The sequence below is a fragment of the Nannospalax galili genome, unplaced genomic scaffold (assembly GCF_000622305.1).
Source record: "Nannospalax galili isolate Female #2095 unplaced genomic scaffold, S.galili_v1.0 scaffold229, whole genome shotgun sequence".
Lineage (NCBI taxonomy): Eukaryota > Metazoa > Chordata > Mammalia > Rodentia > Spalacidae > Nannospalax > Nannospalax galili.
The window spans coordinates 4,232,425-4,247,484 of record NW_008360328.1 but is presented as its reverse complement, the minus strand read 5'-3'; the positions used below and the strand labels follow the sequence as shown (position 1 = coordinate 4,247,484).

The window sequence follows — 15,060 nt, the reverse complement described above, 5'->3', positions numbered from 1 at the left end:
GTTGTCAGGCTTGGTGGCAAGTGCCTTTACCCACGGAACCGTCTTTCAGCCCAATACGAGAAAACTTTGAAGAGCAACAGGCATACTGAGTCTTGTTGTGATCAGCACACAAATGCATTCATTTGTCCAAGTATGTCCATCTTCAGAGTTTATTGTATGCAAATTATACCTCAATAGACCTAAAAAGATAGCATGCCAATATCCTTCCTTTAAAATCGGGATCTCTGTGTACCTAGAAAATGCACTGGAGACCATAGGGCATTAAGGATCCAGAACACTAACTATGTGACAGTCCCTGGGTCCTTCAGTTTCCTCATCTTCAAAATGAAGCCTGTGTCCTGGGCTTAGCCTCATGGGGCTGCTCTGATACCACTCATATTTAATGCACCTGAAAGCAATTTTTAAACTGCACCATAACACACAAGTGTAAGAGTGTTGCATAGACACAGCTATGTTAGGCAGATTAGAGACTGCCTTGCCCTGCCCACCTGGAAGAGACCTTCAGGTGCAAGTGGGCCCTGACTGTCATTTTCTATGGGAGGTGCCCAGGGAAGCCGCCCCTGCCCTCCTGCTACATTTCAGAGACGCTCGGTTGGCCAAGTGTTTTCAGAGGATCTAGTGTCAACCAATCCAGGACAGAGCTAGAGAAACTAGATACTTTAATTCATGGCCCCCCAGGAGCAGCTCTGAGCTGCCTTTATCTTTGGGCCGCGAGGCAGAGCTAACACAGCTTACTGTCGGAAACAAGTCCAAGGCACTTATTCCAGGGCTTTCCTTCTGCCCCTGGCTTGCTTTTGAAACTTGACATTGCTCAAGTATTTTCAGCTGAGAAAAACAATCCCATGCTACCCATCTGTCTTCACCTGCAGCTCCACAGCATCCCCTCCTTGCTTTCCCTCCAGTTCCACACAATAATACCACAGTAATAACGAGTGTCCAGCTTCTGGGTTTCTTCCTGTCAAGTCCTCCCCTGCCCATTATCGCATGGGCAAAGACTCCTGAGTTTTTTAAAAGCGCAGGCACCGCCATGCACAGAAGCTGATCACAGCCCTGAGGGAGAAGGGGCTCAGTGGGAGATGTAGAAGCTCCAAGCGCCAGTCAGGAGCTGGACCAGAATGTGGGATATCTGCTTCTTGCCAGGTCCCTTCCAGAGACTACTGTGTTTTATAGTTTGTTTATTCTGTAGTGCTGGGGATTGAGCTCAAAGTTTTGTGCAGGCTAGGCAAATGCTCTACCACTGAGCAACACCTCAGGCCCTAATCTTACAACCATTTTCAATCATTAAGAAACAGATGTAAGCCATTTCTTTCTCTTTTTTTCTTCTTTCCTTTCTTATTCCTTCCTTCCTCCTTCCCTCCCTCCCTCCCTTTCTTTCTTTTTTTGTAAACAAAGAATGTTTTAGTCACAGGCAACCTTAAAAATAAGGGGCTAAAGAGATGGCTCAGCAGTTAAGAGCACTGGCTGCTTTGCAGAGGACCTGGGTTCTGTTTCCACACTCACATAGTCCAGGGGATTCAGCACCCTCTTCTGGCCTCTTTAGAGCACTGCATTCATGTAGTGCACTTACATTCATGCAGGCAAAACAATCATACACATAAAATAAATAAATCTTTTAAAATAAGCTAAATGTGGCAGTATACGCCTGTCATCCCAGCACTCTGGAGGTAGAAGGAAGAGGATCCGAGGTTAAAGACAGTCTCAGATACATAGTGAGTTTGAGGCTTATCTCAGCTACGTGAGACCCTGTCTCAAAAGCAAAGCAAATAAAATAAAAATTTAAAAACAGCACAAGATTGTATGAGCAAAAATTCTTTAGATTCAGTGACTTGCTCTGAGGCACACAGTGGCCCTGGAGACAGCAGCTACAGGGGCAGCACAGGGACATTGGTGCCCTTGACAGAGGTGGGATGTGCTCAGCCAGAGTTCCTTCAGACTTCATTCTCAGCAGAGCTCTGGCCCCAGAGGCCTCCTCGGCCTCAGGCCTTTGCCCAACATAGTCTTCCTTTTCCTTCAGCTCACTGGCCTAGAGGAAGCTGGATTTCTATTTTTAGAACTTCTGGAACCCGGCAGAGGTAATGAACATAGAAAGAAAGGGGGAAATAAAGGGATGGACCAAGTGGGCCCTTTGAAAGTTCCCTTCCTCACCCTACCCCGAAATGCAGTAGCCACTTTTCCATCCTTCCTCAAGCACACATTCTTCCACAGCAGTGTTTGCGTTGGGTGGAAGTTTATATGGGGTGAAAAGGCCCCTGGGAGGAGTGATGAGCCAGAGAGAACATACCCTGAGGTCACTCTGCTCAGCCCAGCCTGGCAGTCTGCTACTTTCAGCTCTGTCAAGCACTTAACAAGCCCATGCTCATTAAGATTGCTCTGCTGAGAAGCCTCCAGCAAGGCCCTACAGGGTAAGTCAATTTTCAGGACCATAGCACAGCACAGGATAGGTAAGAGTAGGACCTGGGCTAGCTGGCCTGTTCTCTCTGCAGCCACCCAGATCTGGCCCAGTCCCTATCCTAGGATACCAGACCCAGTTACACCCCCAGGGGAACCTGGCTAGCAGGCATCTTCCTCAGGAGGGTGGATGGGTCTCTTCTCTGCCTAACCATCACAGTCAGTCTTTCTGGAGCCCAGAGACAACACTGCTCTTTCCTGCTCACTCCTCCCACCAGCCTGACCTCCAGAAAGATGTTCTGGTCAGGTAAGTCTTTCTCCTCGCTTCTCCCAAATGAAGTTAGAAGCCTGCTCTTGGCTGGCCTCTTCTTACTGACCTGGGTTAAATGACCTAGGAGAATGCCAGCCACACATGCCTGTGGGGTGGGGTAGGGACAATAATTTTAGCCTGCTCCAAGAGCCCTTGTACAGTGGCTCATGCTTGTTATCCCAGCTGGGGAGAGGGAAAAGCAAAAAGATCAGGAATTCGAGGCCAGCTTCAGCTATATAGTGAGTTCAAGGCTAGCCTGGGCTATTTGAGATGCTCTCATAAAAATAAAAACAAAAACAAAACAAAAAGACCTTCCTGCCCAGGCGACTCCAAGAATGCCACACCCTTTTAGGAGAAATTTAACAAAGAACAGGAAACCTAACATAGACTTTCTCTGTTGCAGGAATAGTAGTAATAACTGTGGTAAGAGAAATAAGACTGTCCAAAAGACACCCACATCTTAATCTCTAAAAGCTGTTGTTGCTGCCTTATGGCGGTAAAGAAAAGACTTTGCAGGTACGATGAAATTCAGGGATGATCTTGTCATGGGGAGATTATTCCTGCTTACCCACATGGACCATAAGGACAGTTGTATGAATTTATTTATAATGGAATACTACTGAGCTATAAAAAGAACAGAATCTTGCCATTTGCCAACTACAAGGGTATAACCAGACACAGAAAGACAAATGCCCCGGGATCTCATATGGAATCTAAAAAAAACACTGATCTTACAGTGAGAGGAAAATGGTGGATCCCAGTGATAGAGAGTAGGGGGAGACAGGGCTGAGGAAGGTTGATCAGCAGGCACTAAGCTATAATTAGAGCCAGACATTGTAGTGTGGCTCAGTACACTGCACAATAGGGTGACTACTGAAAACAATAATGATGATAGAGAGAAATAATGAAGTTTCTCTTAGCAACTTCAGAAAGCCAGAAGAAAGGATTTCTGAAGGTTGGGAAAATAGCTCAGCAGGTAAAGGTGCTTGCTACCAAAGCTTGATGACTTGAGGTTGATCCCAGGATCCACACAAATAAATAAATATAATTAAAAAAACCAAAAGTAGTTGAGCCTGGCACTGCACATCTTTAATCCTGGTGCTCAAGAGAAAGATGTAGGCAGATCTGTGAGTTTGAGGACAGCCTGGTCTACATACAAGTTCCAGGCCACCCGGAACTATATAGTGAAACCCTGTCTAAAAAATAAACAAACAAACAAACACAACAAAAACTCAAAGAAAGGACTTTGACAATTCATACCATTAAAAAACGATGAGGTTGAGAGCACACACGTGTTATCCCAGTACGTGGGAAGATGAAGAAATACGATGGGGAGTTTGAGGACAGCTTGGACTACACAACAGGACCAGGTCTCACAGAAACCAAAAAAAAAAAAAAAAACAGAAGACGGGGAAAGGACGGAAGGAAGGAAGATGGTAAATGTTTAAGGCAACACAGCCTAATTTGTATATACATGCATGGAAAGATTTCATGGTATACCATTAATATGCACAATTTTTATCCTTTTATGTACTAGTTAAACATAATTTATTCAGGGGTGGGGATGACTCTATGGGTAAAGAACTTGCTGAACAAATATGAGAATCTGAGTTTAGATTCTCAGCACCCACAGAAAAGCTGGGCACAGTGGCAAGCACCTGTCACCTCAGCCCTGGGAGGGGAACAGAGACAGGTGGATCCTCTGGGCTCGCTGATCAACAAGCTAATGTAGCCGAAACATCAAGCTCCAGAACAGAGAGAGATTCTATCTCATAAAAAAAATAATGTGGAGAGCCAGGTGCATGCCTTTGATCCCAGCACTTGGGAGGTGGAGGCAGGTGGATCTTTGTGAATTCCAGGTCAGCCAGGCTACACAGTGAGACTCTGTCAAAAAAAAAAAAACAAAAAACAAAAACAAAAACAAAAAAAAACAATCAAGAAAAAGTAATGTGGAAGAGCAATAGGGGAAGACACTCAAGACCTCCATATCCCAATGCCCAAGCTAATACTCTCCCCCCACATGCATATATCACATACAATAATAATTGTTAATAATAATTTTCTACATGTATCCTCTTCAGGGACACCCAGAGGGAGATGTGGCACAAAGAGAAGTCAATTTGAGGATAGGGGCAGAGACTAGATGGAATGAGGTAGCTACAAACCAAAGCATGCCTGCCAGCCACCAGGAGCTGGAAGAATGGGATGGATGCTCCTCCTAGAGCCTCCTGGGGTGGGCAGTGCCACACTGACAGTCTCATCCCAGAGATACTGATGTTAAACATCTGGCTCTAGAACAGCCAGAGAATACTTTTCTGTTGATTTAAGCCACCCTGTCCAATGCCATTTGTTCTAGCAGCCAAGAGAAGCTAAAATGGAAGCTAACAGTTACTGCCTCCCACTGTGTGCAGGGAACTGCTCTGAGCATCTTCTCCACCTCTGACCCCACAGCTGTGAGGCCTGACCATGCAGATGCAATGCCTAGGTTTGAATCTGTTTCCCTGCTTACTACTGGGATCTTAAGCGAGTGGTATGACCTCTCTAAGCCTCAGCTTCCTGGCTCATAAAATAGGCATGTAGCATCTTCTTCATTAAGCGTCTAGGAAGATAAATGGATAATGAAGATAAAGTGTTTTCAACAGTAAACAGTAAGTACTCAATAAACACTAGCTCTTATGAGATCTCAGGAACTGAGCAAGTCAAAATTAGACCATCGTACCCTGAGAACCATTAGACCTGAGACCCATTGCAGCAAATAAATTGTTCCCTTAAAGCCCATCGAGTAGCAAATACAACAATCTAAGAATTTAGTCAAGCACTTTTTTCCTTAATTAAGCAATTTAGGTCTTAAAGTGCTGGTGTCAATTCAGAAAAGGCAGGTGCCTGGAACTATGCAAATTCTGCTGTATGTCCAGATCCTTCTCTGGTTCTTAAGAAAAGCTACTAGGGCTGGAGAGATGGCTCAGTGGTTGAGAGCACTGTCTGCTCTTTCAGAGGACCTGGGTTCAGTTCCCAGCACCCACATAGAGGCTAACAACCATCTGCAACTCCAGTTCCAGGTGATCTAATGCCCTCTTCTGGCCTCTGCAGGCATTGCACTCATGAGTGCACTAAACATGTAGACAGAACACTCATTCACACAAAATAAATCTTTTTTAGAAGGGCTACAAAACACATTGTCATCCCTACACAGGGCCATTTGTGGAAGACCCACACTCAGCAGCCCCCTCCACAACCTCCCACATCTCCCTAATCTGACATTCTGAGCTGAAGTCCTTCTGCTTGGAAGTCAGCTGGAAGCAGAAATCTTTGATCCACCTTGTGGTCATTCACAAAATGAGCCAAGCAGCTCTCCAACCTGTCCTAGTAGGCTGGGTGGGATGATACTTTCAGGAGACTGCTTTAGTTAGAAGATTCCGGCCAAGTTAGAAAAGAAGAAACAAGGCTCACCCTGGGTCGGGGAGGACGCCTAGAGTTATCACCTGAATAAAAGCACAGAAAAGAAAGAACTTCCACCAACTAGACCCTTTCTGATAAAAGTTCTTCCGATTCTTCAATTCAGGTGATGTTACTGAAAGAGTAAAGGAGCAGCACTAGCAACCATCCTGGAAATTGAGCTCGCCAGGAATTAGCCAGGGAAGAGGGCCTGGCCACCCGGCCTTTCTGTCAGGCAGGGCTCCAGCCCCAGGCACTTGGTTGGACCCGCTCCGGAGGACTCCTGCGTTGCTGCCCGGAGCTGGCAACCAGGCCACTTCCCAGCAGGCTGCAGCGACAGCCACCTGCGCTCTCTGCCCTTCCCAGCCCACCCTCGGAGAGGAAGGAGGACGGCTCCCCCTCTTTACTTTCAAGCACCCACAGATCTCTGCGTTGCCGTCACCACTGACGAGAACCCCGATCCCCTGGAGGAATCGCTTCTCTTTCCCATTCCGTGTTCCCTATCAATGAACACGCAGCGACACCCACGCTCCCGCTCCTCCCACTCCGGAGGGAGACTGAACCCGAGAGCGACATCCAGAGCTGGAATCCGCTGCAGCGGGGGCGCTGGCCTCCCTGCCCCAGGTCCTCGGCTTTCCCCAGAAAGATCCCAAACTGGCTAGGCACCGAGATGAATAGGGAGTCCTCCCAGGGACCCGCCTCTCCCCCGGCTTAGCCTACGAGACCCCGGGGAAGCGCGCGCGAGAACCGCTTGGCGTCACCCGCGGGGCCCCTGCGCTGGGCATTCCAGCCGGGATTTGAACCCCGTACCCTGGCCGCCCAGCATCCCAAAGCAAGCCCCTCGCCCGGCTCTCCAGCGCCGGGAGCTGAGTGCCGCCGCCAGCGCGCCCTTCGTGTCCCCAGCAGGTCTCGGGCTGCGCGGGGCGGCGAGCCGGAGCGAAGCCGAGGGTCGCAGGGCCCGGGGCACCCAGACTTACGCGCGGGCTCGGGGGAAGCCCATGGACAGGAGCACGTCCAGCGCCGACCCATGCTTGATGGTGCCCGGGCGCTGCTGGCGGTTCCTCCGGGGAGTGACTTTGCTGTACAGCTCCTCTCTCGCGGCCATGCCGAGCGGGCTGGGGTCTCGGTGCGGAGTCCTCGGCTCAGCGGCCACCCATCGCCGGTGAGGGCGCCCGAGCCGAGGGTCGGGGAAGGACCGCGAGGAACCGCGCTCGGCAGACGGCGGAGGCGGCGCTCAGGGCTTCCCGGGTGTCTGTGCAGACGCTTCCTGGTGAGGCCACCGGAGCCCGGCGCCGGCCAGCAGCTCCTGCGGGACCAGCCGGCAGCCTGCAGGGCCCGGACGCCCCGGGGCTGCTCCTGTAGCAGCCTCTCTGTCCTCCGCCCCCTTCCTTCTCCTCTCCCAGCAGTCCGGGAATTTGCAATGAGTAATTTTTGAATGGATCAAAAAGGAAAAGGAGCCTGGTGGGCAGGCCCTGCCTTGCCTGTGCCGGGCCCCGCCCCTCTCTTAAAGTGGCCGCGCTGGCCCAGGCTCTAATGGCTGGATTCCAGCTGTAGTAGGATTGCTTCTAGACAGAGGGTCCCCACCCACGAACTAGACCAGCGAGCTTCGATTTGCAGAGCTTCAGCCCTGCCCTTGGCTTGCACATCGACCCATCTGGGCCTTGAGGCTCCAGAATAAGCCATTTCCAGTTTCATTTGGTTGCTGGTGAGGTCAGTAATGGAAACAGACGATTGCACTGGTGGATGATGTTCATGGATCATAAGGCCCAAGTTAAAAGGTTTTGTTTCAAATCCATCCTACAGAACTTACAAAGTTGTCACATCATCGAAGGCCGAGTTTCCACAGGGCTAGGGGGCTACATCGGGCCCTTGCCGCGCTCTCTACACAGCTGCAATGAATGAATGGACAGTGACTTCTGGAAAAATGGGGCCTCGAGCTCTTGGAACTGGAGGATCTGTGAGGGGAGAGGTGGGAGGAAGGGAGAAGAAAGAAAGGAAGGAGAACAGAGGAAGGAAGGGCCTGGAGCTACCGGAGAAGCGAGAAGGAAAGGACATTTTGTAATTACAGCTGTTCTGAGTGGAATGAGCTGATTGCCACAAGGGAGTGAGCACCCTGTCAATAAAGGGGTTCAGAAGCTGGGTGGCTGCTGCACAGGAGCCCTACCTGAGCTGCCTCACACATGGATCAAATGACTCCCACCTCATACTGCTGATGCCCATGTCTCACCCCCATGAACCTGAACGAGGGATTGGAACTCTTTCCCCTGGAGACAAAGCCTTGGTCCTCAGTTAGGACAGAACCCTATTCAAGAGTAATGGAAGAGGCATAGATCTTCTTTGGGGGCTAATAACAACAAAACCAACATGTATTAGACTCTTCTATGTGCCATTGATTGTGCTAAATGTAATGGGGTGAATTAGCTCACTGAATTTTTACAGTGCCCTTTAGGATGTATACCTTTATAGCCTTGGTTTTATACATGAGAATACTCACTTTGGAGGGACAGAGAAAAATTAAAAAGATGGAAAGTGACTAGCTGGAGTTTGACTCACTGTGGTGCCCTGAACAAGTTAATTCCACGCCCAACAAACTTGCAGTCCTATCTGTATTGTAGTCACCTAACATTACACACTGGATTGTCCAGAAACATCAGCCTCTTCTCACTTCCTGTTTGGGGTGGGGAAGATGACCCACACTCACAATGTAGCTTTTTGGTGTTGCTTTACAAGGTATCCAAAGTTACATATGTGTATTATTTTTAAATTTTTATTTATTTTATGTGTATGAATGCTATGCCTGTATGTATATAAGTGTACCCATGTCATGCAGTGCCCTCAGAGAACAGAGGAAGGCATTAGATCCCCTGGAACTGAAGTTATGGATGATTGTTAACCATCATATAGTGCTGGAATTCGAACCCGGGTCTTCTGCAAGAGCAGCTAGTGCTCTTAACTGCTGAGCTATCTCTCCAGTCCTATGTGTGTTGTTTTTCTGAGACAGGGTTTCTCTCTAGCCCCAGCTGGCCTGGAACTCACTATGTAGACCAGGCTGGCCTCTTTCTCACAGAGATCAGCCTGCCTCTGCCTCCCAAGTGCACCATCATGCTTGACTTTTTTTAATTAAAAAATATTTTATTTTATGCATATGAGTGTTTTGCCTGCATGTATGTAAGCGCATCATGTACGTGAAATGCTTGTGGAAGCCAGAAGAGGGCGTTGGATTTCCTGGAACTGGGTTACAGACAGTTGTTTACCATCATGTGGGTGCTGGAATTCAAACCCAGGTCTTCTGCAAGAGCAGCTAGTGCTCTTAATCCCTGAGCCATCTCTCCAGTCCCTGAAATCCAAAGTTTTGACCAGGGGTAAATTACAGTTTAATTCCCTGATCCACCTCACCTACTGGTTTTTCTTCAAAGCACAGGATGGCATTTGGAAGTGGGGAGATGGGGCTTATCAACAACAATGTGCATATTTCTGCCTGGTGCTATAAAAGGGGCCTGAGACAATTCACACTCGGTAGAGCTGTTCATATTTTTTTTCCAGCAGAGAGGATACTCAGTCAAGACAGGGACTGGGAAAACCATACCTGGTAGACTAGCCATCTTGGGATGAGTTAGTAAAGGTTAGTAAAGCATGCCAGACATTACCCAGCATTCTGAATTTTTTAAAAAAAATATTTGGGCTTAGAGCTAAATGATCTGGATTTTAGTCGAGAGAAAATACTGTCTGTGGCAGCACTTTGCACACCACAAAGCACTGCAGGAATAGCAACTCCAATTTAACAAGCCCTTACTTGATACTGGTGCTGCTCTTAGCTTTGTATACAAGTTGCTCACAATTCTTTCATCAGACTATGAAGTGACTTGAGAAACCTGCCCCCATGTCTTGGGTATGTGCTGTTCTTTTTCTAAGTACCCCTCTCTCCCTTAATGTAAGTGCTTAAAGCTATGTTAAAATATATTTTTAAATTTTATTACATTTATTTATTTTCTCTCTCTCTCTCTCTCTCTCTCTCTGCATGTGTGCATGTGTGGTGGTCAGAAGACAACTGGAGAGAGTCTGTTCTCTCCCTTCACCATGTGGGTTCTGGGGATTGGACTCAGGTCATCAGGTTCGGGTAAAGCACCTCTAAGACAACTGGTTTTGATTGCCTTTTTTGTTTGTATTGTTTGCGGCAGTCTTCCTGTGAACCCAGGTTGGCCTCAAAATCAGGGTCCCCTACCTTGGGATTACAGGCCTGTGCCACCCACGCCCTTTTTGACTTTTCCTGTTCCTCTTGATATAAAGTGTTGGAGCTCTGTTTCTCCAGAATGATCGAATTGGTTGTCTTTTTCCTGCTTCTGGAAAACTATGAGACAGAGAACATGATGAATATAAAAACAGCTTTAGAGAGGCTGGAAAAGCCTCCGTGGAAAGCCAGGCACCTTCAGTACAAGCTCTGTTGTTTTGACTGGAGCGATTTTGCAGAAGTTGCAGCCTGGCTCCTTACCCCTCCCCTGCTCAGTTCCAGTGCTTGTCTTAAGTGGGACGACTGCCATTTGCTCTGCACAGGGCTAGGGGGCTGGCAATTAAGATGCATTGTGCTTTAATTGTATTGACTTTGAAAAGTGAGGAGAAGCTTTATAAACATCCATATTGTTATATTACAAAAGGGGAGAAGAGTGACTGTTCATCTGACAGGGTATCTTATAGTAGTGGGGAGGAAGGAGGCGGAGGAGGGCTTGCACAACGATAGAGCTGACACATGGCATTACTGCTGCTCCCTCAGAGGGGAAGGCAAGTTGTCATGTTGCTGTGCCCGATCATGTCAGAATCCACGCCAGCCCACAAAACTCCTTTGTTCTTTGGAGTGCTACACCACTGGCCCCAGCTGCTTTCTTGGTCTAGAAGCCCTTCTGCAATGGTCAGAGATGCCCAGGATGGACCCAGATGACTGCATTTTCTTCCTCCTCTTCCTCCTCCTCCTCCTCCTCTTCCTCCTGTTCCTCCTCCTCCTCTCCCTCCTCTTCCTCCTGTTCCTCCTCTTCCTCCTCCTTGTCCTCCTCCTCCTTTTCCTCCTCCTCATCCTCCTTTTCCTCTTCCTCCTCCTCTCCCTCTCCTTCCTCCTCCCCCTCCTCCCCCTCCTCCTCCCCCTCCTTCTCTTCCTCCTCCTCTTCCTTTTTCTCTTCCTCCTCCTCCCCCTCCCCTCCTTCTCTTCCTTCTCCTCTTCCTCCTTTTCTTCCTCTTCCTCCTCCTCTTCTTCCACCTCTTCTTCTCCCTTCTGGCCTGAACTCCTGATCCTCCTGCTCCAGTCTCTTGAATGTTAGGATTGCAGTCACCACATAGCCCTGAATTTGTCCTTTCTGAAGTCTGTTCTGTGTCTTCTTTTCTTGTCTTTGACCTGGAGGAAAGGCCAGCCATTGCATTAGCACAGGAAGGAAAGTCCCCAGACTATTTCCAGTTCTGATGGTGGGATGTTACCTTGGTAAATGAAAGCAGTTTCTGAACCTCTAGGAATGACTTCATTAATCTGTTCAAGAACACAAGATTTTGAAGTCCTGTGCTGCTTCTCTCTGGGACTCAGTTTCCTCCCCTATTGAAAGAGGACATTGGAACTCAGGAGATTTCTGGGGTCGGATAGGATTACCCAACTGGAGGTTGGGTGGATTAAGCGTGATGTCCTGGCTTCCTCTTTCAGAGCAAGTAAAATTTATCAGCTTTACATCTTGACAGAGTTTTATGTAAGGTTTTCTAAAAAAAAAAAAAAAGAAACAAATGCTTTTGGAAAAGCTTTTAAATATTTTTGAAAGCAGAAAACTAGATTTTTGGTTGGTTTGATTGTTGTTTGTGTGTGTAAGTGTGGGTACATGTGTGTGGGTGATTAAGAGTGCACGTGTGCATGTGGAAATCTAAGGCTGACATCAGAAGCCTTTTTTCAATCACTCTCCTCTTTATTCGTCGGGACAGGGTTTCAGTGGAACCCAGAGCTTGTTGATAAGGCTAGTTAGGGTAGCCAGCTAGCTCCAGGGATCCTGTTTCTGCCTTCAGACCTTCTGAGTGCTGGAAAGACAAATAGGCCACCACACCTGTGCAGAATTTATGTGTGTTCTGGGAATCTGATCTCTGGACCTCATAATTTGACAGAAAGTACTTTATCCATCCATCCATCTCTCCCAAGTCTTGGTTTGTCTTTGAGATAGTGTCTCATGTAGCCCAGGGTGGTCTTAAACTCGCTATGTAGTGCAGGTTGACCTGAAGCTCCTAGTCTTCCTGCCTCCACATCCAGGTGCTGGGATTATAGGTACGTGCCACCACACTCAGCTTCAGAACTAGATGGTTCTTAACACCTGTTTGGTTTTGGTAGTCTGTAACAGAATACAGGGAAAGCAAGGGAGAAGGGAGGAGGCCTGGGAGAAGGAAGAGGATGCTGAGACAGAGACAAGTGGGAGAGGTGACCGGGAAGAAGGCAGAAAAAAGAAAAGGAACACATGCGAGAGTATTGGGTGAAATGGATTTCCACAAAGTTCTGTCACTCCTCTGCCCCCACCGCAATGCTTATCTTTCCCTTTCTCATACTGCCTGGTGACCTACCTATATTCCCATCCTCCACTAATCTTGTTCCTCACTGAACCTACAATGCTTAGAGGCCAGAAGTTGCCCCTCAGGTGGGCTAGCTAGAGCTGGCTGGATCTATAAAAGCTGCCAGAATGACTGATAGTCAAGTTCTAACCTCATTATAACGCCATCTGCTTGCTAAATGCACCCCCTCCCAGGCCAGCCAAGATTGGCATGTTGATATGAGACACAACCATAAAAGGAGATAAAAGGGGGTGGTGCCCAAATTCCTGGAAAATCTCTGCCCATTCTCAGGAGATTGTTCCTGTCTCATATTAGACTATCCTTACCCCATTTCTTTTACCCCATATCTATAACCTCTAGACCCTCAACAAGCAGCATGTTGTAAGTTTATCTCCCACTCCTGTTTCTTCTTTCTTCCATACCCCCGTCCCTCCATCCCTCTGTCCCTCCATTCCTCCCTCCATCCCTTCCTTCTGTTTTTAAATAATGTTTTAAATTAGTTTTATTTGTGGATGTCGGGGTAACAGAGGGTGTGCTTGGGCCACAACACATTGTGGAGGTCAGAGGACAACTTGCGAGCGTTGGTTCTCTTGCTCTACTGTGTGGGTCCCAGGGGTCAAACTTGGGTCTTCAGGCTTGGGAACCTTTACCTGATGAGCCATCTCACCAGCTCTCTTTTTGTTTGAGACACTGTCTCATTCTGTTACTGAAGTGGGCCTAGAATTCACTATGGCGCACAGGCTGGCCTTGAACTTGTAGCAATCTGGCAATCTCCCTGCCTCAGTCTCCCAAATGCTAGGATTATAAGCATGTGCCCTCACATTTGACTTAGTTGTATTAACAATTGTTGATCTCAAACTGGGTCATTTTCCCCTCTCAAAATTACAGAATGAAATAAGGAAATCAAGTGACCTCTATTCTCAGTCAAGAATGGGAAAGGAACCACACATGAGGACACATAAACCCCAGTACGCTAGAGGTGGAGGCAGCAGAAGGGTTCAAGGCCGGCCTGTGACACATGCTGGGTTCCAGTTCACCCGGGCCATGGAAGATCCTGTCTCACAAACAAACAAAGAGTAGGAGTGGTATCTGACTTTGGTAGAATAGCCTGTAATTTCAGCACTTCGGAGGCTAAAGCTAGAGGATTGCTTTGAGTTTGAGGCCAGACTGCTCTACAGTGCAAGTTCTAGGTCAGCCAAGCCACAGAGAGAGACTCTGTCTTATAAACAAATAAACAAACCAACCAAGAACTGGTAACACAACTAGGCCAGTTCTAGGGACCTAGAGATGACTAACTACATCATCTTAAATTTGTGCCTAAGACTTGACACAGTGCTGGGTACATGAAAAAAATCTATTGTAGCATATGCATTCTGGATTGTTGTTTAATCTGTGAAGACAAGTTACACACTAGGAAAAGTTAAGGCTATAACCTTGGAGCATCAACCAACCCAGCCCAATAGAAAGTCCCCACTTTTAGATTTACTTATTTGTGTGACTGTATATGTCCCTATGTGTGAACGATTGTGCGTGCGTGCGTGCGTGCGTGCGTGCATGAGCGCATGTGTGTATACAGGTGTGTGCTATGTGTGCTCAAGTGTATGTTGAGGCCAGAAAGGGGTATCAAGTATCCTCCACCCTCACTCTCTGCATTTTCCTTTTAGGCAAGGTCTCTCCTTGAAATTAGGGCTCATGTTTTCTCAGTTAGGCCCAGCAATCCTCCTGTCTCCCCTCCTTTGGTTCTGGGGTTTAGGTACTCATGATACCAATCTTGCTACGTGCAGGCTGGGATCTGAACTCTGGTCCTTGTGGTGCGCAAACACTAAACTCCTGAGCCATCTCTCCAGCCCCCAAAATCTTACATCTCTTTTCTCACATAATAAAAAAGAAATTAAGATATTTTTCTTGGTTACAATAGGAAGAGGAGAAAGGCAACTGTTTTTGTTATTTATTTGGTTCTGGTTTTTTTTTTTTTCTCACATCTCTGAGTGTCTATTTTGGAATCATCTAGAAGATCCTCTCTCCATCTCCACTTTCTTCTGTATAGGGAAGAGTACTCTGCCTTAGGGTCTTTGTCCCCGATTCGCCACATAACAATAGATGCATTGTGAAAGAAACAGTATAAGCTAAAGAAAAAAAAACCTTCTCCCTCTTCTTATAAGACTTACTTTTTGTATGCAAAAAGATATGTACAGGCAACATAACTTACATATTATTTTTAAGGAGTCTAAAAGTGAATAGCCTTATAAAGCTAGATATGAAAGAAAAAACTCTTTAATTAAAAAACCTCAAAACAATAGTCATCGACCAAGAGACCTTATTAAAAACTTTTTTATGACACCGCCAGCCTGAGCCACATAGTGAGACCC

The 15,060-nt window shown here is 47.3% G+C and overlaps 1 protein-coding gene across 2 annotated transcripts in view; it reads right to left on the bottom strand.

Annotated features, from left to right (window-relative positions):
• Nucleotides 1–7,805, bottom strand: part of Ubash3b (ubiquitin associated and SH3 domain containing B) — a 163,111-nt gene extending 155,306 nt beyond the window's left edge. For both annotated transcript variants that reach the window (XM_008826024.2, XM_008826023.2), the window contains exon 1: nt 7,111–7,805. In XM_008826024.2, coding sequence (XP_008824246.1) covers nt 7,111–7,162 — 52 coding nt within the window. In that variant the 5' untranslated portion in view covers nt 7,163–7,805. The remainder of the gene's footprint in view (nt 1–7,110) is intronic.
• Nucleotides 7,806–15,060: the final 7,255 nt, after the last annotated feature.